Below are 25958 nucleotides of genomic sequence, written 5' to 3'. Positions count from 1 at the left end.
TTAAAATTAGAATAAAAATCACATACAAAACTACTCCCTTAGTTAAAAAAGATTGTTGGGTTGGGTTTTTTGGGGTTCTTTTTGTTATATATTGCATATGGTTCATTATTCAGTTAAAGAAATTATTACTTTAGCCTTTATCATTAATATTTGTCTGATCAATGCATTTTGATATAAGAACATGTTGCCTCTTACAGCTTTCAGTGTATCACTCTTGTCATCTTGTCCCAAAGTCTGACTTGAACTGGAACAGCACATGGCTGACAGTGTCTGGGAGTTTTACATAGATTCAGAATATGCCAGCTTGTGTCCTAACCCAACAGAGAAGTGACAGTGACTTACCTACAGGGCACAGAGCACTAAAGAGGATGGGGAGCCTTATGGGGAGGAAGTGGCAAAACCAGTAACAGCACTGGTAAATTCAAGGAAGGGGCTATGGTTTGAGCTGATCCAGTGTTTTGTTTCTTTTGACTGGCATACAGGTAGGGAATATTACCTGCTTACACAGTTTTCTGTTTTCTTTAGTGAGTAATAAATAGTAAAACATATACACAACTTCAAGTGAGTAATAAATAGTAAAACATATACACAACTTCAGTGTTACTTTGAAAATGAACAAGCAAACAGTTCACTCACCCAATATTCAAATGCTATAAAACCAAACAATAACAAGGGTTGTAATGACAACCTTTTCACTGTTTTCTTTGCTTTTCTCCAGTCAGTAGGAATGTGACACACAGCACAAACATAAATGAGTTCCCAATACAGCACTGCAAGTATGTGACTTACCATGTTATTCAGAGTAGGTCAGGTCCCAATGAGTTGAAGTTTTGTAGCTTGTGTTAGCTAGGTAATCAGTACAGTTAAACTGAATGATCTACACGTCTTCATTTTAAGTGAAAAAATAAAAGCAATGTGTTTCATTCTTTCCATTTTTTTTAATTGAAAAAGTACCATGTAGCACTTCTAAATGCTGTTTAGATATACACAGATAAATAAAACAGGAAAACTACAGAGATATCAGCCCTATTCTTGTAGTGTAAATGGACAATAATTCAATTAGGTCTACTGGAACTAATAAAGCAGCCTATAAAACCAAAAGGATCTATGGAGATTTATACAAACTGGGAACTCAGTAGGGTCTGTATATAAAGTAACAGGAGAACTACACATTGCTACCTCAAGTTATTTCAGCAAAACATGAATTGCATGTGAAATTCTGACTGATGTTACATTTTGTACAGTGACCAGCAGAGGGGCCAGGATTCTCCTCTGTGTACTTTGCCGTTGGTCATAGTTATTACAGAATCAGTGGGCTCAAACACTCTTTCCATACCTCAGTCTAATCTGCAGTAGTGCCAGGTAATTTTGTTCACATTTGATATGCAGCAGGAAGTCTTCCTTGAAGTTTAAAATACATGTTAATTTTCGATTAAATATGCACCTCGCATTTAATTCATTCTGGTCTCTCATGGTAATCTTTAAGAACACTTACTGTGTTGTTAATATGTTTTACATATTCTTGATTTATTTCAGGCCCTAACGCATGTGTCAGAGGCCTGCTACCCTTTACTGGATGGCTGTAGAAAAAATAGGCAGAAATGGCAATCCTTAGCTGAACAACAAGAGAAGAATCTGATTAATGGAGAAAGCAATCAAGCCAAACAGAACTGAGATGCTGATTTAACAACCACAAGCTTGAGTTCACATAGAAAACATAGCAATAGGGGAGCTCTGCATTTTGCTAAACACTGTATGAATTTGGCTTATGTTTTGCCACTGCTGTATTATTTTTCCACATTTCAAGATATAGCATGACCATGTATGTACCAAGGTTATACAAAGATAGTGTGTTTCCTTTATTACATCTAATAGAGATGGAAAAAGATCGGAAAGGGTATTTTTTGCTACCTTATTCTGTGAGAAGGTACGAGTGCAGTTACTCAACTGTCCCCGAGAGCCTATTACTTTACAGATGTATATAGCTGTTTAGTGATCATGTTGTGGCCAGTATCTTAAAGACTGCTGCATTTCACATCTTTTTTCCTCTTCCAGTCTTGTTGCATTACGTTATAAAAGTAATGAGCAGTCTTGCCTTTTCTCTTCCCAGAGGTTCAGAGGAAGGACTGGGACTACCTCTTGGGAGCCTAATCCAGTATATACTATGCTAACCTCTTTCAGGAGATGAAAGGGGGCTTTAGAGTGAAAAAGTCCCAGAAGCTGTGCACCCAGTACGTTTTTTTCACACTAGAGAAATACCTTAGCAAATGTCTTACATTTAGAGAAATTAAAAAAAAAAAAAAACAAAACCAAAACCTGTGAATTACTAAGCAATGGGGGTCTTAAGAATTTTGTGGTAGGAGTGTCACAAATATCCATAAATAATGAAAATTACTTGAAGGTCAATGAAATGTCACAAGATAACTGACAGCTCTCATAGAAAGCTGCAAGAAGCACACAGAGAAATGGAAACTAAACACGGTCATTTTTGTATGCTGGTTTTAACTTCCTTTGGAAGTTGAATTTAACATCATCATAAAAAACAGACTGAATCATGGGCAGGAACAGTAGAAGAGAATATAACTGCAAGAGCAGAGATGAAAGAGATGAATCAGAATGATGCAGATATGGTGACACTTCTGGTGACTATCAATGACTGATTCTTGAGGCCAGTGCTATTATGAAATGGCTATGGTTCTAAGCTTTATGTTAACACATTTTAAAAATCATTTTTATCATTAGTTAATGTTAACAATAATTAATCACAATACCTTAAAGTAATAGGAGAAAAAGAATACCGAAAGCAAAACCAGCCAAGAGTGCTACAGGGATTTGCCATTTTTATTTGAGCCATTAATGTTCAGAAAGGTAAGAAATCTATTGACTTGCACTTGTGAAAAAGGTAACATTGGTATTTTATTTAAATGAAGATGACTAATAAAATTTTTCTTTAATTGGGAGACAGTTCAAGATAATATACGCATTAGACCAACCCCAACGTACAAGGGATTCCGATAGTGTGCAGCATTTCTGCCAACCTAAGTTATTTGTTACTGATTAAATCCTATGTCAAACTTCCTTAATGACTACCAATATTGTAATTACTTTTATATTATGCAATATTATTGCAGCTGAATTTGAAAAAAACAAAATCTACAGAATATTTCTCATTATTTTCCAGATTAAAAAAAAAAATAATGGAATTAAACAATAATAGACTTCCAGGGCTACTATTACGCAGTGCTCCATATATGTGTTTATATGCAAACACAGTACAATGTATGTATGTAGTATGTCACAGCTTTTGAGAAAAATGACAGCAGCCTGCCCTCCCAACACACTCCCCAGAAAGAAGTTTTTTGGTACTTCTTGATAAACAGGAAACTTTGCTTCAGGATTTGCATAGTCCTTGTATATTCTTTTCCTTGAATGCTTGAGATATTGAAATGTAATTATCATGGTAACTGATGAGATACATACTTAATATAAATATGACTAAAGTGTATGTATATAAAGGTGTATTCTAGCTAGCACAGTTGAGATTAGTAATTCATAGGGACAGCATGGCAAATCAGCTACAGTGATACTACAGTGTAGTAACATGTCATTTTTATTAAGATCCCAGCATTTCTTTGCTATATTGTGTGTTCAGGAAACCTTTAGTATAGCTATTACAAAGGAGTGCTGGGCTCATATTTCTGACTTGAAAAAAATGGACATGGTGTTGCATTTTTTCAAAGGTTCACATAAAATTAACAGTTCTACATTATGTGCACATATATCTAATTACACATCTGTACACATTTATCCCACAGAATCTCTTCTGCTACAAAGATTGGAACATACATAGAAATGTGGTTCCTAGTAAATGAACCATTTAAATTTCATAATACCTATATATATTTTTAAAAAAACAAACCCTTTAAACTGTTGTTTTGAGAACCTTAAAAGCATCACCCTCCAGCAACTGTGTGCATGTAAAGATAAACTTCTGAACTCCAGTTCAATGCACTTTAGCTGGCAGTGGCACAGACTAAATCAGAACAGTGTCTAATTTCTACATAAGATTTCTCAAAATTACTAGGTAACTGAATTTCCAACCCATTATGCAGAAGGATTACGAAGAGTCAGCCCTGGCCCCTTAAAATTAGGAGATGTTGCTCGGGTCATCTGATTCGTGCCCCTTATAATTATTCACAAGAAGATAGCAGATGGAAAAAAATGCTTTGCTCATAATAAATTCATACATGTTTTAAGGTTTTATAGAGACCTAGTATTTCAGGCAGATTTCTACATTAGCTTTAGTTAGGAGTCTTGGCTCTGTGACACTGTAGTTTCTTCTTCATACCAGATCACATGCAGTTTATATTCCACAAGGTTTCAGCTTTTTCACAGTTCCTGCTGTACTTCTTCAGGGACTTGCACTAATTTGAAAGATTACAGAATCACACAAAGGTTAGGGTTGAAAAGGATCTTAAGATCATCTAGTTCCAAACACGTTGCCAGGGACACCTCACACTAGACCATGTCGCCCATGGCTCTGTCCAACCTGGCCTTGAACACTGCCACGGATGGAGCATTCACAACTTCTTTGGGCAACTTGTGCCAGTACCTCACCACCCTCACAGTAGGGAACTTCTTCCTTATTATCTAACCTGAACTTCCCCTGTTTCAGTTTAAACCCATTCCCCCTTGCCCTACTGCTACAGTCAATGATGAAGACTGCCTCTCTGGCATCGCTGTAGGCCCCCTTCAGATATTGGAAGGCTGCTCTGAGATAAGCATGAACACTGGAGCTTGAATAACAAAATTAGTTTGGCCAGAGTATGACAAATGACAAGCACTGGACTTTTTGGTTTGGATTTTCACAGGAACAAGAAACATGACAGAATCTGGCCTGGTAATCAGTGACACCTGCTAAATGCAGCAAATTGTGACAGCAAGATATTTGATCTTTATCATTGCTAGATGAATGGAAATTGCATAGGAAAGTTTATTTTCCACATTTTGATAATGCTATATGACAATTCTGCTATAATATTTTGCTATAATATTAATATAATAATATTTCTGCTAACTTTCACAGCATGAGCTTGTTATGCAAGGGCCTAAGGCATGCTCAAATGCCCATTTGAAGTCAATTAGATGATTCCCGTTTAGGTCTGTGTGAGTTTGATTGAGCTGTATACAAAGTGATGGAATTTTTTTTTTTTACCTATGAAGAGGGACTAAACTCTTACCCTTGGTAACATCTGCCTCACCTGTTCTTTGCTGTAGTCAGCTATTCTTGCTGATGCCTGAGGTACCTTACAGATGTAACTGAAGTTAGAATTTGAGCCCTCTATTTATTGACATGGCAGACATCTGCATGTTTCTCAAAGAATGTAGTGTGAAATGCACTGTAAATAGTTTTAATATATATTTCTATTATAGTTTAATAAAAATCTAAATCACAGTCACTAGCCACTCAGTTTGTCTATTTGTATTCTTTTACTTATTGAAAATATTTGAACAAATACATTGTTTCTGGGCACAGTACTTTTGTACTAGGTTAAGGGGGTTACTCTGCATATTATGTTTTGCCTTTAAGCAATATTAAAGTCTTCTGAATGTTACAAGGTTTTGCTTGCTTCTGTCGTATGACTGCTTAGTAAAACTAGTTACGTAAGAGAATCATTAGTACTTACTGTACAGCTGAAAGAGAATATAGTCAGGTTATTCTCTAAGGTCAAACTGCTACTTACTGTACAGCTGAAAGAGAACATAGGTTATTCTCTAAGGTCAAACTGCTGCTTATTACTTATTTCCTCATTCTTGTCTTTGTACTGTTTTCATGCTTTTTAAAATAAAAAGCACGATGTCAAATTTTACTGTTATGTAATAATATTGAGGTGGTATTTTCAACAAAACATTGTTTCCTGATTCAAATAATTGCTTGTGTAAATGTGTATTTTATAATAACTTCTCTCAGTCCTAGAAATCCAGAAAAGAAAAACTTTACTATTAATATCAAGATACTTACAGCCTAAGTACTACTTAAGTAAGTGAGCCAGTGGTACAGTACTTCTCATTTAAAAACATCAAAAAATATTTCACTGCTTCTAACCACCAGAGAGCACTGCAACTACACTTACTAGCTGTCAGAAACCAGTTTATTGGATAAGTAGAACTAGCAAATACAATTGTTACACAGATCCATCTTCTTACCAAGTATCAAGTATTCCTGGAGTAGCACATAAGAGAGATGGAAATAGTTAACCCCATGCCTTTAAGCGAAAGTGTGACAAAACTATTTTTGACAACAAAAGCCTCATCCCATGTGAGCTGCTGATCCTAGAAGTAATTCTAGACCAATGTGTTTCCTGGCAATTTCTCTTCTTTGCCTATTAGCTTCTCCACACCAACACTTCTAGCTTTTTTAGCTGTAGGCAAAACCAAAAAGTATGTACATTCCTGACAAACAACAGCCTCATTCAAAAAGTTATGAAGGGCAGATTTAGTTCAGCACAAAACACAAGCACTGCTTGCTTGAACCAACTGAAGTTTATGAGTGCAACTGAACAACTGTTTTTGTGTATATCTACATTGATGGTAATTGTTTGCTGTTGAGACTACAATCTTTCCAGCCCACTCACCAACCTAGTCATGCTCCTGCTTAGTCTTGCTGAATGTTTGAATTAATTTGTGAGAAGTGGTGCAGTTTTCAACAGGAGTACTAATACCTTTCTTACGCAGCCCAGAAAATAATATAACCTTAAAAGAGGGCATTTTTATTGAAAAGGTGAAAAATAATATTATATTCGGTCCTTCACATTTTGCACAACTATGATACCTTTTTAACAAATGAAAAAGACAATAACTCATTCCTCCAGCCATATTTTTAGTAACAGTGGTGACAGCTATTGCTGACATGCATTTCACATTCCTGTGAAATCTCACCCTTTAAGATTCTTCAGAAATAATTCAAATGTGTGAGTTGTTACAGTAGTTAGCTTTAGGATCTAAAGGTATGGAATCTGACAGCCATCGAGATTTTGAGCCCTTCAGAGAAGAGTGGCATTTCTTAGCCATATGCAAAACTTTAGAATTTCAATTTAAGTAAGTTGAAACATACCACGTTATAAACACAGTTTTCACTTTGATATTTACAATCCATAATTTGTTGAAATGCCTGGCTGCATGTTTTCCCCCCGTTATTTCAAAGCTCTTATTTAAGACAGAAATTTATTTTTACACTTCCTGAAAGACTGAACTGTTCTCTAAACAGCTGCATTATTTTCTGTTCTGAATCTGTACTATCAAGTAAAGATAAAATCCTCTTTCCTGCTGAAATATGAGGATGATCAGTTTAAGCGATAGCCTGCTACTACCCACCCAGTGGTTCATAATGGCTGATAAACATCATTAAAGTGTAAATCTATTTATCATCAAAGATCTTTAACAAAAACTAGTAGAGTAAAATACAGTTATGTCACTAGTTTCCACATGATTCATTCACATATAGGCACTAGTTCACAAAACTTTTTTGTAGTAGTTAATCAACTCACTGGCACATTATGATATGCATGGCTTTTTAATAGAAGGGACATTTATTTTACAGATTAAGTAGAGGGATCAAATTGATCAAAGGCACATACAAAGTCTCTTTCTGAGCTGGAAATAGAGCCAAGATATGGATGTCCATTCTGCTTTTATATGAGATACTAAACAAATGTTTTGAAGACATATTTTCCTTTTGGATATATAAATATTTAAATATCTAAGCCATACAGGGTGCTCTCTTGCTATGATGCTGAGCTCAAAAGAACTCTGAAGCTTACTATTTTACAGGTGAGATAAGATTCAAGTCAATAATCCAGATAATCACAATAATATTTGGTGGAGTTTGGAGCTATACGATAATCAAGAGCAAAAGTGTATAATCAGCAAATAGTTGTGCTGAAATGAACTACAGGTCCAGCTCAAATTTTGGAGAAACCAAAAAGACTGATGAAGACTTTCCATACTCTACATCATTAGCTCATTTGACTATAACTCAGTCCTACACTTTGATCACATTCCATATTCTGAACTAAAAGAAACTACTTCCCTAAATGTCCCTATTATTTGCCTAGAAAATATACATTTTAATACCTTAGATAAACCTGACACAAAGCACGCAGGTCAACCAACATACCAGTCTCTGTGTGACAAGTGACAAATGGCACTAATGCTCAGAGATTAATATAACCTTTACTGGAAAAGCACACTTGTCTTTATTGGCAATTCTCCACTCTCACCCTCTTTTCATTAATACTAGGTTAGATTCTACTATTCCAAGTAATCCTAGGATTCACTTTAGCACACAGTAATGGATGGAGTAAATACCAAAGTTGTAACTGCTTAAAAAAAAAAAAAACTGCATTTTGCTTCTAGATATTCTAACCTGGAGTTTACTAGCTCATGCACTTCAGTTCTGTTCAATAATCAGCTCTCAAAAACATGAAGCACTTTATGGATCAGAGCCATTACACAGGAGTGCATACAGACAGTTAAGAGTAAGTTTTAAGATTCACAGCCCACTACTAACTAATCAGAGAAATGGATCTATACTCACTGGAAGTTTCTAAATGATCTTCAAATGTTGAATCTTCATGTTGAGCAGACTGCAATATCAGCAGCATCTAGGAGATTCTCCTTGATTGAAAAGGAAACCAGAAACTTGGCAAACAGGCAGCTGGGGTAGGACAAAATCTAGCTCAAGTATGATCTAATCCTGCAGCAATACAACATACAATAAAATACGTACTTTGAAATTATTCACCCAAGAGATGGCATTAGTTCCATTGAGCCCCGTGCTGCTAGGCCACCCATAGTTATGCTAAAGTTGGCTTTACTGGCCAACTATTTTTTAAACAGAATTACCTATTTACCACATCAACAGAAATTTAAGTATTGTGGTTTAAATGCTTAGTAAACTTCACAATAAGGGATCCTGAGAACTTGAATGATTTAAGTGCCCAACCGTTCTCGCAATACATCCCAAGACATAGAGAAGAATCACGCAATAGAACACATGCATATAAAGACAGACAAATCAGTTGACAGCTACCAGACAGAAAACAGTTAATCTGCATGATTTTGACAGGGATTCATCTCTTTTTAATATACAATATTATATATAATAATATTTACATAAGTATATTATGTTTATGCTGGCACCAGGCCTTAACCACTCCATGGTAAAGCTGAGTTTTGGCTGAGCTCTACTGTCATGGTTAATTTTAGGCAGAACAACTTGAAGACAAATCACAAAATAAATGGGATAGATGAATATAACACACTACAAAAGCATTTTTGTCACCCTGATCTTTGGACCCTCATTGTCCATCACCATCATGATACAGGTTGGCATGATTACCACAGACTGGCATGATCAGATTGGCATGACCATATAAGTTAATTATTTATTTCTATCAACCTCATTTAGAGATCAAACTTCAAAGTTAAAAAGTTTGTCTGTTTTCAGTGTTCTGAAGCTTGCACGATGAAGAAAGCCACAAAGCCAAGAATACACTCCCTTAGCTTTTATGACTTACATGCAACCAGAAACACTAAAACCCAGGTTTTTCAATGCACCATCTAAGCAAAAACTGTAGTTTTGAAAGCCACACAAGGATGACACAGACAGAAGGAAAAAGATTGTGGAATATTCCAACATTAAACAAAAAATACTGTAAATACAATATTAATTATGATTTTAGAAGGAAACCCAGCTTTTATAGGAACTTGAAAGAATTCTGATTAAACTGTGTATCATATGATTCTGGTAAGACAACTGAAGTCAAATTTTAGCGTGTCAATAGTCCTAAGTAACTCATGTAAATTGTGAGAGATTAAAAAGATGGCTGCTTGTTCTAGCACTGACATTCCAACAGACCTCAGAGAAGAACAGTTCTTTATCCTGTCAGTGCTACACCAACATAGAGACACCATGAAACTCATAAATATTGACCACCTGTAGAGATTCCTACTTAACTGACAGATCTGTGGGGCTGATCTGAACAGGATCCTAAGGATTCATGCCCAGTGAAAAGAAATGTTAAGGAAAGGAAAAATGAGAGAGAAATGGAGCAACAAGTTTTGATGCGAAATTCAGGACCCACCTATTTGCTGCTCACACAGTAAAAATGTTTGAAGTAAAAAAGTTTCGTAAGCCTGACTTCTGAGGGAGATAAGAATCACAAAGGGGGAAAGGCAAGTTGTGATATAACTGACTAGAAAAATACATCTGAGAGATCTTCCTCTTAGTTGAGGACTTGCTCCAGAAGACCCTTCCCCTATTTTAAGGTTCAGAAAAACTGCTGACAAAAGTCTGATGTAGAAATTCATTCTTAACCTGCAGCATGTCACTACCCTGAGTTACTTTCTCAAAGGTTAAGAAGACAGACTGGATTCAAATGAGGAAAGCAATCACTAACATTAGTTTTGTTTAAATACAGAAACACTGTTTCAGATAACTTAGCATTTCTTAAATGAAATTAATTGAGAGGTTCCTGGACAGAATGCAGAACCCACCTGAAAAGTAGAAAAGGTTTCTTGAAATGCTCAAAATAAAGGTAATTTCCTATTTGTTAGATTTTATATATACCTAAAATAACATGAACTTCAGTTTTCTACTGGATACAAGAGAAGCGGTTCAAAAGTTGCACTGAACTACACTTACTGTCAGAAAGAACCCTTCTGCAAACATTGTAAAGAGAGTTAATAACTTTATTATGCAACAATAAATTGTATAAACTATAACCAAACACTGGCTATTTTTGTTTATGTGTATATACCAAATAAATAATATAGTTTGACAATGATAACTACAAGGGTCAAGAAACACCCCAGTGCAATAAAAAGAGGTAATCTGACTCTAACAGAAACTCATTTTGCCCATTTTCTGAGCTGCCTGAAAGGTAAGATAGGCATTGACTAACAGAAACTCATTTTGCCAATTTTTTGAGCTGCCTGAAAGGTAAGACAGGCATCTGTGATTAGTAGAGCACTGGGCATGAGCTCTGACACTTTTTGAGACACTGAGTTTGGATTTAGCACCATGCTAACACAACTATTCATTTTAGAGTTAGCTAATTTTTACCCAGTTCCAATTACAGGGGCTAGCATGCATATATTTCCCTAAGTCAAACATCTTCAAATGTCTTGCCTATACCAGACAATGCTTCAGTTCTCAGTGAGATACAGTATTTCAATTTTGTCCTTCACAAAAAAATGTTAGTTCTGGAATTCTAATATTTATATACAGCCAGGACTTTACTAAAACTATGCCTGCTTCTTTGCAAATTGTGTAACTTTCATGTAAGTCAAGTTGATAAAAACCACATGAAAATGTGAAGAAACTGTAAAAAAACATGTAAAAAAGCATGTAAAAAATACATAATAAAGCCTACCTGGTGTTCTTAGATATTGTGGAATACTTCCCTCACCACCACTAACAGTAAACCACCTGAACATCTTCCCTCTGGCAGGCTTCTTTACCTTGCAAGAAGAGGTAGAAAGCACAGGAAAAGTGGCAGGTGTTGCTTCTTCCTAGCACTGAAGAAAAAAAGACACTTCTAAGACAGAAGACCACAGCTCTGAGGACAGCAGCTGGAACACTCATCACAGGAGTTTCCTTGGCAGATCGAAGATAACCTCTGCAAGCTCCTGCTGTGAGAGTCTTCTTGAACTGGAAAAGCTGTAGCTGGAACACGTGTATTCACAACTACAACACACTAGCTTGCATCAAATCCCATCTTAAGACCAAAAGGTCTGGAAAAAAATAATTTTAACTGTAACGCATGGTCAACTTCTAGCACCCTGTTTTGGCTTAAAGTATGGCTCCTTTCTCTACCTTACTGATAAGTTTCACTACAACTCAAATATGATGAATAAAATGAACAGATTGGCAATTCTTTATTAAGATCTGCAATAAAGATGCTATCATGTTTTGAGGGCAATAAGGGAGAGATTCAGCAATGCAGTGCAGTCATGACTGGAAATTTGATTAAAGTAAGGTAATCTTCTCCTTGAAAAGAATTAGTGCATCAGTTGAGCTTTAGTCAGCCACATCATCCTGTAAACTGCTGTCAAGATAAGCTAGTACATAAATTCTCTTTGCAAAAGTATGTTACTTCAGAAGAGTCCAGCTAGCAGAAACATGGCATTTAACGGTACCTGGAAAATAGACAGAAATGAAAACTATGAAAAGTTCATGGAGGCAATGGGTAAGTCTTACTTTTCCAATGCGTTCTACAAGAATAATACCACTATCACTGAATACAAACTCAAGCTTTCTATGAACCACCTTCTGGCTAGCCTGTCCTTTTGCTGCTTGCTGCTCTGCCCTTGCATAGTGTACTGCATTTGTTTTCAGAAGATCACAAGGGGGAGAGGGGACACTGCAAAATGTTCTGATTTTAATTATATTATTTTAATCTTAAGCAACTTAACTTACTGCAGCAGATTTACTTCAGCAGAGGAAAGAATCTCTAAATCTGCGTTTGAGTAAAAGGCTCAGACAATCTGAATGATACACTTTCAGCAGAATTCTACAGCAGGAATATTAATTTTATAACATGAAACTACTTTTAAAATTACACAGGAAGGAAATCATTCTTCAGTTGTACAGAAACACATGATTCAAGTAATTTTAACATCCTGATATGTGGGAATCGCCGGGAGACGAGCTCATCAGATGATGACCGACAAGTCTCAGTTTATTGCTAAGCAGATGGATACTTACATACCTTGCTTGCATGTTTATAGTTTGGTTACAGAGAGATTATTGGCTTATAGCTTTTACATGTTACAAGATCATTGGCTTATAGCTTTTACATGTTACAGGATCATTGGTTTATAGCTTCTACATTTTTGCAGCTACACCGTGCACCCCCCCACCATCCTCCTTCTCATGCACTTATCACTTAGTGTCCTTGGCTGTGATTGGTCATAGTATGTTGCTGTTTGCCGGTGTCCTTCATTTCCTCATTATCTGGTGTGAGAGGTTTGCACCATGTTCTACACAGATGTCTTGTTTCAGCTGGTTGATGGGAACGTGACCTTTTGACCTTTTTCGACAAGCCAATCCTCCACACTGATACTTTAAGTTTTCGTAAACTGTGCATTATATGGATATAAACATAACCATTCCAGCTGGATAGTTTGTACTGGTGAATATGGCCTCAATAAAAAGCGAAGAAGAATGAGAATTTGGGTTAGAATGCTGGAATAAACTCATTTCACCACATAAAAGTCACTAAAAAGAGACGGAGATGATGCTCCAGTTTTTGTGGTGGGTTTTGTTTATTTTTTCTGATTTATGTTAATTGATTTTCCTAGGTGTTAACATGATGAAAAGAAAGTTAGGAGCTCATGATAATTTGAAGATCACTTTTCAACAAGATGGAAAAAAATTTACTCTCAAAGAATCAAGCAACTTCCGTACCATAGACATTGAATTCACACTGGGAGTCAATTTTGATTACAGTTTGGCTGATGGGACTGAACTTACTGTAAGATACTTCCTATATTATTATATATGGCAATAACTTTATGAAGTACAGTTTCAAGATGAATAGTTTGTCTCCTAGTTTTTAATTTAAATTTTACTTTTAAAGTGTGACTGCTCAGGAATGCTTACAGGTTATATACAAAATCAGAAGGTTTGTCTTGGTTTTGGCTGGGATAGAGTTAATTTTCTTCCTAGTAGCTGGCTGGGTTTAAACCGCGATAATAGTCTTAATGATTCAACACTGTACCATGAAACTCAGGGTTCCACAGAGGGTCCAAAAATGTAGCAATTTTCACTACATGAAATCCAGGCAAATGCAATTTTATTACTTGCAATACTCAAGTCTAGGACCTAGAGGGCAGAATCAGTATACAAAATTTCTCTCTGTTGTTGCAGTTAACTAAAATAAAGAGTGCTGAGCACTAAGAACATCTTGCTTGACTACTATGCAATTAACTAGTGGGTTTATTAAAATTTCATTTTTACAGTCTTTCTCTTAATGTCCAAAAAAGCATTATTACATTGTTTTAATCTCTTCTCACTTTAAAGCATTCCTGCAGTTTTTAAATCAAATCAGTGTCATATCTATAGGAAAACATTTGCAGGGGTGGGTTTGTTGTATGTTTGTTTGTTTCCCATTACAGGGCTCTTGGAACATGGAAGGAAAGAAACTTGTAGGCACATTTACTAGAAAAGATAATGGAAAAGTACTCAAAGCAAACAGAGAAGTCATAGGTGATGAACTTGTTCAGGTGAGTTAAGTGGTCACTTACAACTTTACAACATAATAACTGAAAAAAATTAAAAGCTTTTCTGAAAGTGGGAAATATTTTCTTCAAGCCAAATAATTTAAAATATTTTCAGTTAAAATTCTCAAATCAAGTAATCTATCAAAATTTAAAGATTTCAAATAAAACAACCTGTGACTTCTGTTTTTCTACCCACGTGACCTGTATATTATCAATGCATTCTGATGCCTCTGAATAAAACCTGTATACAGAAGATATATATAAACAGACAGACAGAGAGATAGACAGACATACAGACTGTGTAGATACGTTCTTTTTCAAGTCTCTGCCTTGAGAAGCCTTACCACAGCAGCTTACTACAGTGTAATGCTATCAATGGCCAGTAAGTGTCCTTTTTGAAAGAAAGTTTGGTGTTGGGGCAGGAGATGATGCACAGAGGGCTAAGTCTGAAACAAAAGGGAAATGTTTCATGGCTCTGTAGTTGAACTGAACTGTAATGCTTTAGGATGCTCTCCGTTAGAGGGACACAAGCTTCTTAAAAGGACAAAATAAAAAAAACCCACAAAACACCAACCTCATGGACAGCTGTGAGATGCGATATACCAAAACATACAGTCCAATCCTTCAGTGCTTCTAACAAAAACAGTCACACAGATGAAACCTGTTAAATAGTGGTACTGGGAACACAGGACTTCAACACTTCAGGTTTTTTCTGAAGTCCGCAAAAGCTCTCCTGTAGTGGTCCAAATGCCTGCATAGAGAATTTATGCCTACTGACAACAGGCTGCTTTTCTCATGTTCTTTCCTCAAAGCCTGCACAAGAGCGGCAGGACCCTCATGGCCACAAGTCACAATTCATTAAATCACTACTGCCCATCTCTCAATAGCATCCATGAAATGAAACTAAAACCAGTCACTGATTTTTCTTCCTGATTTCTTAACAGACTTACATATATGAAGGAGTGGAAGCCAAGAGAATCTTCAAAAGAGCCTAAGAACTTCACCAAGATCAGCACCAGAAAAAAAAAAAACCACACACACAAAAAAAAACCAACAAAAAAAAAACCCCAAACCAAAACAATGAAAAAAGACAATTTTTCTATATATCGTCTGCCTTTTTTTTTTTTAACTTTTATCCCCTCACAGCAGCTCTTAAACTGCAATTACTTAGCCCTGCTGAAAACACAGACTAGTTCCTTATTTTTATTGTTTTGCCTTGAATAAACAAAATCCAATTATAATTTGATACCAATACAAAAATGTTGTTTACACCAAGTCCTATCTGAGTGCCATAATGTAAAAGGCTGCAGAAATTATTTTCTGTAAGCAGAACTTAAATAATTTCTTGCATTGGTTCTCAAATCACAACTTAGTTTCCTTACCATACTATTTATATGGATAAACGGTTTCTCTGTGTATTGAATTTTATGTAATATCGAGGGAAGCCTGAAAGAAACCTCAGAGCACCCAAGTCTCTAAGACTATGCTGTGTAAATATAAAAATGGAATAAACATAAAATATGGTGTGATAATACAGCTCATTTGGAGGTCTTAAATGATACCCCATTAATACCTTCCTCTAATCAACAGAAATAATATAAAGCATGTACTAATGTTATACTGGTATCTCACAGAAAGTAATTTCATTGTGCTTGTTTCAAAAAATATCACAATGCTTTTAAACATAGAGATTTTCAGTTGTTGCCATTTATCAGGGGTTCAAATAATTCCGTGTCAGGAAGAGAATTAGCAGGCTCTGCACAAGTTTGTTTTAGGACATGAACAAAAATATTGAAAGGATTTTAACAAGAGAAGGAATGATTTCAAACTACGTTGACTCCAAACACTAGTGTTTCTGACAGGTGACAAATAAGCACCATGTTCTGCTCATGCTGTCCAATCTGTGTTTTTCAACCCAGCCTCACACCCCTTGAGTTGCACTGTTTCCTCAGGGCTGCAGTAAAAGCGCCTCCTGAGGGTCAGCGCTCGTTACATCTGCTGTGTCCCTCTAATGAGGCCTCCCAATGGTCAGCTAGTCCTGTCCCCATGTCTAAAAGGCAGTGTGCCTCCCGGTCCTGGACCCCTTCTCATACATCAGCAACACTCTTGTCCTTCAGCAGACAAGCAAGCCCTGAAAGGCTGATTCATGTAAGGCTTTTTGCCAAAAGGTCACAATACCACACGGCCCTGAGGCCAAAACTAAGATTCACATGCAACCATATTTGTCATTATGATTTTAGTGGGTTTTTAATACCTCACAAAATTTACTCCCCTGTTTTATCGGCTCTCTTTGACTAACTTTTTTTGCTGGCCATAAACGAATAAAAACGAAATCAGTGTTTTCCTTGAGTCATTTTTTGCAACTGCATCCTCTCTTAGCCTGTGTTTTTCCGGTCTTCAGCGTCTCACAGCTCCCTCTACTGCCAAAACGCTCTCATGACGCTAATAGTACTCGAGTTCGGACAGATGACCCTTGTTTATAAATTTGGATTTCCTCTCCCAGATATTGATTGCATGAAATTACCAGTGTACATTTTTTTCTTACATAATCATCTTTCAGTGGTAGATTTAGACACATATCATAATTAAGAGTACTACTTTCAAGAGTCCTTCAAAAAGGACTGAAAAGCAAGGCTATGAAAAACTAGAAAAAACCCCACCAAACAAAACCGACATCCTATAATCTGGATTTTGTTTAGATACTAAAGCGTTTAAAAGGGAGAGGGACAAAGAATGTAGTATTCAGTACACCGTGTGACAGTTATGTGCCCTGAAAAAGGAGACTAAATTATAAGAAGCCCTGATTATCCAAGTGCCTTTACAGAATTTGACCTTTGTAATCATTTGCATGTCATCACTGGTTTCAGGAAACTGGAGAATGCCAGTTTATTTCTGTTAAAGGCTTTACTGGCTGGAATGAAAGCTGCATTAAGTTTCTGAATACATTCCCTCCTCCTTCCCTGAGGATACTTATCAACACCCGCTATTAAGGCACTTATCTATGCAACACCCAACCCACTAATGCCCTGATGCATGGTTATTTTGATCTAGATTATCAGATCTGTTTGACTGATTGGCTCCCATAATCAGTAGGGTATTTTGTTCGATAAGTATTTGAGAGATTAATTTAGTTCATTCTGGACTTCATACAAGACTACAGACTGAAAAGTAAACTGATAATTATTTACTAAAAATAAGATACAGCAAAAGTATGTAACAACTCCAAATACTGCAGACATGCCTGGACAGCAGCTGTACTTAAAAAAAAAAATTAGGAAAAATCGTTAAAGACTCAGTCTCCAGTACTTGAGACTGAGATCATTAAAGCGATGGAGTAGTACAGATTTGGTAAACTAAAATAAAATTACAGTAGATGTGAACGAGTTAAATTTGAACAGGAGACTTTTTTTCCCTAGGCAGTAATTTCAGAATTACATTACACTGCAACTTAATAGGAAGTAAGTTGTTTTGGGGAAGCCTACAATCCACAGCTCCTTTTGCTCAAATGAACAATAAAGACTTAAAGGGGAAGTATTGTCAACTGTTTTCCCCCAAAATCTCTTACACACTTTACCTAACACACACATGCTTACCAGATACTTACTACATAACTCAAAGTCATCCTTTTTTCTAATAATAGAACCTAATAAGGAAAATAGCTACCCCAAGTGCATGTGTATGAGAAGTTAAGCTGATCAGATACACCTGCTCTGCATTCTGCAACAAGTACTACCTTTTCATTTACTATGAGGCTAAAGAGCGTTAATAACTGCATTAAGGAAGCAGGGTTTCTTAGTATAGTCCTAAATTGCTGGTCCCTCTTCTGAACACGATAAAAATAACTGCACTCCTTTCAATGCTGAGTACTGGCTGTGGGTAGCAGACCCTAACTATGAGCATGGCATCAGGTTATGCAGTTTAACTTGTGCAACTTCAGATTTTTTTTACGTTCTCATGCAGCAATGCATTGAGTAAATAAAGCACACACTATACACTATCTACATGAACTTTCCTGTTTGCTGGGGGTGTACAGGCAACGTAACCTTTAGGAACTGGAAGAACATCTTGGAACGATTTGAATTTTCCTGAGCTTCTTCGCAACAGTATTTTCCAAAAAAAGTAATTTCGTTTCTTCCAGGTCATTATCGGCTCTCCAAGAAACCGTATCAGAAAGAACTTGTGAATGTCTATTTCCACACTAGGCCCAGTACAGCTTCACAGAACAAAACCAACACGGTCCGACAGGCCTGCCCACCTGCTTTTCTCCACACCTGTCTCCCCCGGCCGAGAGCCCTGTCACGGAGCAGCAGCCAGCGGTACACAAGTACTACCGCAGAAACGTCAGTCAACAGCTCAGCCTCCACAGGCAGCGCTTCTCCCAGAACCTGCAAGAGAAGCAGGAGTTCCCTCCACGCCCAGTGCTTTTACCATACGAACCTGGGCAGCCACCGCCATTACCCACTCAGCAGTGAGGGGGAAGCACCGATCGCGGCGGCAGCTCCCAGGACAGCAGCGAGGAAGGGAGAGCAGCCGTGCTTGCAGAAAGAGGCAAAACACCAGCATGCCACAGAGTCGCGACAGGAACAACAACACGCACACTCCGCCGACCACCAACTCCCGCCCTCCACAGAACGTAAGCACGGAGCTGCGTGAGACAGTAAAAGCGGTACCGGCACGCGTTGACCGCAGGGCGTGACGGCAATACGTGTGCTTCGTTCCCATTGGCTGCCTACCCGGAAGTACAGCTAGTGCCTGCTCGGTGACCTGCACCGCCCTAGGAGGCAACGCTCCCGGACATGGAGGCGGAGGCGAGGCAGCGGGACGCGGCAGACTATAGCGGCCGGGTGGAGGCGATGTCGCTGTCGGGGCAGTCCTACTGGCTGGACTTATGGCTTTTCCTTCTCTTCGACCTGGCGCTCTTCGTGGTCATCTACCTGCTGCCCTGAGGATGCTGGGCCCAGGTCAGCCGCCGCCGGGAGCGGGTGCGTCCGGTCGGGTTCCCGGCTGGCTCGCAGCGGGGCTGGGAGCTCCCGGTCCGTCGCGGGCTTCCCCCTAACCTTTAGGGCGAGCTGTAGCGAGCAGGTGCTGCGCGGAGAAGCCGGTTCGGGGCGGGAGGAGGAGGAGGCCCGGCGAGCGGCCAGGGTGGGACCAGCAGCCGGGGAGCTGCAGCTGTCAGCAGCTGGACGGCCCGTGCGTCGCCGAGGCGCCCACGGGTGGAGATACCGCTCCTAGTTGGGGAGTGGCTCCTGGGAACAGCCTTTCCTGTCCCTGCCCAGCCTCAAAAGGCCTGAAAAGCACAAATACCCCGAAAGAAACGTAAAACTAATTTCAGGACAGCAGGTTGTTTTTTTCTTGTTTGTGCTAATACAAAAAAAAAAAAAAAAAAAAAAAAACCCCAACCAACCAACCAAAAAAACACAGGTCTTCGATCAGAAAGTGTGCTTGATGCTTTTCTCATGTTTCCTGTATCTTGGAAAGGAGTTGTGTACTACTGCAAAAGTAACCTGGGCTTTTCTGTTCCCTGTAGAGCCACTGTCTAATCACAGGATGCACCTTAAGAAACAAGCAGAGGAAGAGGAGGCCCATTTGAGCAGTATAAACAGCAGGGAACACTATTCCACTTGAATGCAGGAAGCATATGTATTACATACATATATAATGTATAGCTGTGGCTGTATCCCAAGTATTACAGTTCAGTTTTTTACCTGTATCCTGTGTCTTTGTTCTGAACTGTGTCTTAAACGTCATGTATGACAGCCTGACTATACTTTTGTAATTAGTACCTAAAAGTTTGTTAAGCAGAGATGAACATCCATGCTGTTTGGATAAAAACAACCAAAAGGACAGACTGTAGAATGGCTGAGAATAAAATCCAGCTCTAACAGCTTCAGTCTGTGGAACTTGGACCCTTTCCCTTGGTGGAGGATGCTTATCCAGCTGGTTTACTTTCAGAAAGTTAATCATAAGGGTTTGATGTTGTTTGGTTTTCTATTATGTGTTTCTCTTTCTACTGCAGCAGTTATCCTGCCTTCTGAAACATGCTAGTGTTTAACAGCAGTAGCAGCCTACTGTACTCACTAATTAAAGTAAACCAGGTTCCGATTTCCTTTGAAATAAAGAGTGAAAGAGCAACCTTCTATTAGCAGCCTTCTTGAATAGCTGGCAGGTGATATGCAAAGTACCCTCTTACATACACTGTCCATGGATGACTTTAAGTGGACAGAGGTTTCAACTTCCAGGTGCACATCAAGATTTCCTGTTTCACTATACAGATTTTCAAAACTGTGTTAAATTAAGGAGTCTCTCATATTCTCCAGTGGAAGAAAAGGAAGGTGAACATATGGAACAGGCTTTATACCTCATCAGGTTTTAGGGAAGACAATCTTCAGCTATGGATGAAGGAGGGGGTGCAGTTTTCTTGATTATTTTTCCCTTGTGAATACTAATTTCTAATTCTGAAAAGTACAATTCATAGTTATTGGGTGTTTTTCACAAATAATTGTAAAAAAAGAACTAGATTTCAGGACTTTGACATTTCAGTGTCCATTAAGATGCTAGAATTTATGATCTTGGCTGCTGGGACCTTGGCATGGTGTGGAAGAGTGCTGAACTGCAACTGCATTCTCACCAACAGAAAAACAGGTTTTACAGTTAGCTCACTTTTATTTTCCTCCCCTCCCCCTTTTTCCATAACATGATTTCACCAGGGAAATCCCAAGGGAATAACCTATTAGGGAAGTACTGTTGCTCCATTTCTCTTTGGTAAGGAAGACAGTTGTGTAAGTTTAAATATCCTTTAGAAAACTAAACTATTAGGAGACACATGGAAATTTAACTTTCTCCTTCAGCCGGATCTGGCATGCAAGGTTTTACTTAACACAAAAAAAACTTAAAGGTAATGAAGGCTGTGTGGCACCTTGGGCTCAAGCTATTTTATATGCTCCTGAAGCATGTGAATATATACATCAAGGCAAATTTCACTTATCCATAATAAAGCATAAGGTAGCAAGACAGCTTGTGTAACTAATGAATCAGTTGTTACCCAAGGCTGTGGGATTATGGAATTAAGATTGCCCAATGCATTTCATAGATACAAACCAATTTAGCTTTCTAAAGAAATACTTCAGAAGTTGAATTTCACTGTTTGAAAAATGTAACTGAACCATCATGTCTGCAAGACTTTGGACCATTAGTAGCAGTAACAATCTGTCACTATTTAAAAATGTAGCTCTGGAAAGCCATCTTTCCAGTTTTTCAGGGTGGGGTGTTTTTTTTTTTCGTTTGGTTGGTTTTTTGTGTTTGTTGTTTTTTTTAATGTGGAATACAAAAGGAACAGGAGAGAAAGGTACTTTAAACTTTTATCTGATAGTTCGAATAAGCATGACTTTGCAAGAAAATAGTTCTGAAGACTGAAAAATATATCAATTACAAGACTTGTTAATGTCTTCACTGTTACAAAAATTGTCTAGGCTCTTATACAAATCTATAGCCAGAAGGGAACATTTATACAAAAAATAAACAGGCACCCTAGGAAAGTTAAAAAAGTTATCACATAATAGTTATCAACTATTAAGTACACACATACATGGAGTGCAGAGTCAAATATAAAACCAAAGATGCCTCAGTTAGCAATTTAATTAAATACCTGGTAAACATGGGTCACATATAAGGTTGTCTGGTAAGATCAGTTCAAGCAAAGCAAGGAGACTGGAAATACACCTATGTTACTACAGCTACTTTAAAAAGATGTTTACCAGTTGTGCTTACTGGAAGCCAAATCCATTGGTATTGGTAATAGCCATTCATATTGCTCATTGTACACAAGTATGAACATTGCTATGCATGTTTAAAAATAAGCATCCTAATATCATTCACAGTTGTTGCTGTGCTATTCATACATAAAGATACTGTCATTTCAAATGAAAAATTTTTTTCAAAACATTTTACAAATTTTACATTATTTACAAATGCCAGTAATCTTTATTTTTACACAAGTATCAGAGGGCAGTTTTACTTAACTGGCTATGTATAGTATGTAACATTGCTAGATGAACTAGAAAAGTTTAATCTACAGGTTTTGAAATATCTCAAAAATACTAAAATTAGGACTCTTCCAAGTAGATACATTTTTGGGGTTCTTTTTCTGTATTCAACTGATTTTCTTATAAAAGGATACTTTTTTAAAGTTGGTTTTTTACAATTTACCAGCAGCCATACATACACACACATGCATAATTATTTGCACTACAAATCCTAGATCTCCCCCCAACCCCTCCCCTAAAGTGCTATGACGATTGACCAAGATAGAAATAAAATTAATCTGAGATTATGTTGCATATATTATGTTCCAGTTCTACTACAAGTTACATGTAGTTTAAAAAAGAAAAAAAAAAAAAAACACCCACAAAAAACAACCCAACCCTGACCTTGACAAAGAACAACCAAAGCTACTGTTCAAATGACTACCCTGGTCAATTGTGCTAAACAGTTGCTAACATTTGTTGGAAGTAGTAAAACTCATAAGGTATATAAGGTTTATAAATGTAAAAAAGCTTTTCTAACTGTGCAAGTATAAGCATTTCTTACGCATATTTAACTTTCTTGCATTATTTTCATAATGAAAAGGCATTGATGTTCAGATGTAACCAGCAGCACCCAAAGTTAACACTAATATGAAACGGCAAAATTTAGTCTTTTTGGATTGTGTCAGTCTTTGCTGACATTAAATTACATACAGAACTCTTAAGGGCCTCCCTCTGACACCACAACACACAGCAGGTAATTCTGAACTGCCAGGGTTGCTGCTTTCTTCCCTGGCTGTCACTGGACCACATGCTGGGCCTCAGAACAACTGCATAGTTCTGTGCACCAATTTAACTAACCAAAAAGCCAAATAAATCCTCCACTTTTGTTATTGAAATAAGTCACGTTAAGAAAAGACATGGCAAATACCAGAGCTGCCAAAACTGCAGGGCAGAGTGCTAGAGCATATGAAGAGAGGAACCTCCACTTTTCTAGCCCCCTCAGCCACTGAAGCCTAAATGGCTGCAGGTTCAGACAGCCTGATCTGCCAGTATAGAACATATATGTGTGGGGGAGTGCTCTGCATAGGAAAAAGCATCAGTAAAATCAAGTGTCTGACCTCCATTAAACATTGCTCGAAATGTCAAGCTGAAAAGAGAGACAGGAAGTTGAATAAATGGCAGCATTGACTTTGCATGCAATAGTAGAATAAATCGGAACTTAACATAACTAGCAAATATATCTAAAACCTTACAAAATTAAACTTTTCATACTTGCATGGTAACTGTATTTTAAAATTAGTGTCCTATTCTGCTATATCAGTTTGTAGTTTATTTGGTTAAATTTAATTTTAATAAGTTAAAGTATATATAGCTTATAGGGTGAACAAATCTGATAAATATGTTTTAAAATGTATACTAACACAGAGCAGGTGTATTAATAGGACATGCTGTTTCTGCAGTTTCCTTGAATTCCCTTTGAAAAATCTTACTTAACACTTGCAAAACAGAACAACCATTTCTAAAGAATTCTTGTTAAGGCTTTTCAAATAAAAACTTTGAAATTATCTGGGTAAACTTGTATTAAAGACACTTGAAGGTTTGTGAAAGCACATACTCTCAGAGAAGTCCGCTGAAAAAGCCCGATGTCACCTTCTACTATCAGGACAAATACTGCTCAATCATAACTACATTTACTTCATTATATATGGTAGCATATTTATCCCTTTTGTTAGTCTATGCATGTAGTGACCACAGTCCAAAGGAACACTTTTTAAATTGCAACTTATTAAATTTTGTTACAAAAAAGTAACATCTAGTTGATTCCACTGCTGTATGATGATGCATACACTCAAAGGGACTGTTTTTAGTATAAAGTGTAAAAAAGACAAGGTGAGTAACAAAGGCAAGCATTAAGGCAACCAGAGTAACAAATCTAGGAACCCTAAGTTTAGCACCTCTCTTCCTCTGTTCACCTCTGTTTGCATATTCATTTAGACAGTCATGACTCCAAAGTACAGTAAACTCAGTACACAGTTACCACACAAACTCTCAATGTCTGTGCCCATTTACAGGCTACATGAAATACCAAAGTCAGATCCAGATATGCTTTTTTTAAGACTATCTACTGCAGTGTACACCTTCTACGTTTGCCTTGTACCATTGCTCGGATGTGGAATGCCTGGGCTCAAGAGCAGCATGGCATGTAGCATTCAGTTCTACTCCAGTTGATGGGGGATGCTTCTCTTTGTCAAAGCTTCCACTATCTGTAAAATACAGCTTGGGTCTCTGATGATATTTCATCCTGTATGTGTCAGTCATACAGCTATCTACTGAAAAATAAGTCGTTAGGGACACACTATCATTTCCATCCACGTAGCCAGTGCTTGGTCCTGTATGATGAGATCCTGTCTTTAACACGTTTTCAGACACAGTCCAAAAATCATTAACTGATAAGCAAGGTGGAGAATCTGGTCTATGAACAAACAGTTCATTCCCTTGAAATGGCTCTTTAAGCCGTTGTTCGTTTGTAAAGATGCTTGCTTCTGATCCAGATTTTAAAGGTGTACCCGTTTGCCTCAATGGATTGTTGTGCAACACCTCTGTCGACATCGTATTGGCTGCCAAGTTATTTTCTGATACTAGAAAAGTATTCAGAGCATACTTCTTTGGCGGTAAAGGCGGAGGAAGATTCTGATACACTGCTTCAGGTACCCAAAGAGCATCCACCCTTCGGAGTGGGTGCCCGGCATACTCACTGTGAGGGGGAAACACCATGGGCCTTTCTGACAGGTTCTGTGGCACACAAGGTGACAACCCCACCTTGGGACCAAACATTCTTATGCGATGAGGCTGCGGCTGGGAAGAGGAGTGAAAGTTGTTGTTCATCAGCTTCCTTCCACAGACATTTTCTGTGTAGGGGTGGGATACGCCATCTGTACAATATACTGGCATGCTGACCTTCTCTAACTTGTCTGGACTAAGCCACTCTGAAGAATTCTGTTCACTTGACTTGTTTCTGCTTTCTGACTTAACAACGTCTTTAAGAATTGGCTGTAGAGCTGACGATGGGAAATGTTTCCTATTGGTCTCAGGCATTTCAGCTCTAAAGTACAAAACCACACAAGATATAAGTATCCCTAAAGACATATGAAAGAGATCCTATAACCCAAAGATTTTCTTTTCAAAGACAGCCTTAGTAACACTGCTTACATATTCCATCTGACTAGAGAACTGGAATCTGCTTAAAATACAGCCATTTGATTAAAAGTTGTATTAAATCACTGCGAAGTTTCTTTCATTTGAAATGTAAAGTGCCCCAGAAAATGTTTGCAAGAGCATCAATATCTGTAAGGCAAGAAAAATTCTTTCCACATTTAGGATTACGTCAAAAATGACCTCTGCTTTCTTCAAAACATTTCTGACTCAGACTGATACATCCACTTTTCAATATTAGATATTACTTTTGGGTGCCAAATTTGTATTTAGATTCTTCATTTTTAGGAGGTACTGAGCACTTAACAGTTCAAATTAGAAACAACTGGTATATAGCAGCAGCTTCCAAACAGAAATCACCTCTTTCTTCCCTTCCAGGCAAACTTCTCAAGATTTCATGGGGTTACTGCTCTAACCACAAATAAGTTAATTACT

General features: G+C 37.6%; 3 protein-coding genes and 1 long non-coding RNA gene across 20 annotated transcripts in view; 2 read left to right on the top strand and 2 right to left on the bottom strand.

The window, feature by feature from the left end:
- PDE5A (phosphodiesterase 5A) overlaps nt 1–5619 on the top strand; it is a 62795-nt gene extending 57176 nt beyond the window's left edge. For 7 of the 8 annotated variants that reach the window (XM_065685695.1, XM_065685688.1, XM_065685711.1 and 4 more), the window contains exon 21: nt 1537–5619. In XM_065685695.1, the coding sequence (XP_065541767.1) occupies nt 1537–1674 (138 nt within the window). In that variant the 3' untranslated portion in view covers nt 1675–5619. Of the gene's footprint in view, nt 1–197 lie in introns of all 8 variants that reach the window. The other variant, XM_065685702.1, reaches the window with a different exon arrangement.
- The window catches only part of LOC136017469 (uncharacterized), a 63742-nt gene extending 44176 nt beyond the window's left edge, over nt 1–19566 (bottom strand). Inside the window, exons 1-4 of one of the 2 annotated variants that reach the window (XR_010613939.1) lie at nt 18724–19551; nt 11436–11580; nt 8597–8676; nt 2285–4424 (exon numbers count right to left, since the gene is read on the bottom strand). This is a non-coding gene — a long non-coding RNA (uncharacterized LOC136017469). Of the gene's footprint in view, nt 1–2284; nt 4425–8596; nt 8677–11435; nt 11581–18723 lie in introns of those variants that run through there. The other variant, XR_010613940.1, reaches the window with a different exon arrangement.
- FABP2 (fatty acid binding protein 2) lies at nt 8960–25591 on the top strand. Of its 2 annotated transcripts, XM_065685779.1 has the most exons (4): nt 8960–12251; nt 13366–13538; nt 14182–14289; nt 15231–15390. In XM_065685779.1, the coding sequence occupies exons 1-4, from the start codon at nt 12152–12154 to the stop codon at nt 15279–15281; spliced, it is 432 nt and encodes a 143-aa protein (XP_065541851.1). In that variant the 5' UTR covers nt 8960–12151; the 3' UTR covers nt 15282–15390. The 2 variants fall into 2 exon arrangements, 1 of the variants encoding a protein (XP_065541851.1); XR_010613937.1 differs by lacking the exons at nt 8960–12251; nt 13366–13538; nt 15231–15390 and adding exons at nt 18425–19268; nt 19814–25591 and having other exon boundaries at nt 14239–14289.
- Nucleotides 21632–25958, bottom strand: part of USP53 (ubiquitin specific peptidase 53) — a 41988-nt gene continuing 37661 nt past the window's right edge. For all 8 annotated transcript variants that reach the window (XM_065685571.1, XM_065685579.1, XM_065685585.1 and 5 more), the window contains one exon: nt 21632–25413. In XM_065685571.1, coding sequence (XP_065541643.1) covers nt 24429–25413 — 985 coding nt within the window. In that variant the 3' untranslated portion in view covers nt 21632–24428. The remainder of the gene's footprint in view (nt 25414–25958) is intronic.

Source organism: Lathamus discolor, chromosome 1 (assembly GCF_037157495.1).
Source record: "Lathamus discolor isolate bLatDis1 chromosome 1, bLatDis1.hap1, whole genome shotgun sequence".
Classification (NCBI taxonomy): domain Eukaryota; kingdom Metazoa; phylum Chordata; class Aves; order Psittaciformes; family Psittacidae; genus Lathamus; species Lathamus discolor.
The sequence above is the reverse complement of the archived record's forward strand: the minus strand, read 5'-3'. Positions and strand labels throughout refer to the sequence as shown.

Coding starts and splice junctions, on each gene's coding strand:
- FABP2 (XM_065685779.1), top strand. CDS start 12,152: ATGTTACTTCAGAAGAGTCCAGCTAGCAGAAACATGGCATTTAACGGT. Junction 13,539..14,181: donor CTGATGGGACTGAACTTACT/GTAAGATACTTC, acceptor TTCCCATTACAG/GGCTCTTGGAACATGGAAGG. Junction 14,290..15,230: donor TAGGTGATGAACTTGTTCAG/GTGAGTTAAGTG, acceptor ATTTCTTAACAG/ACTTACATATATGAAGGAGT.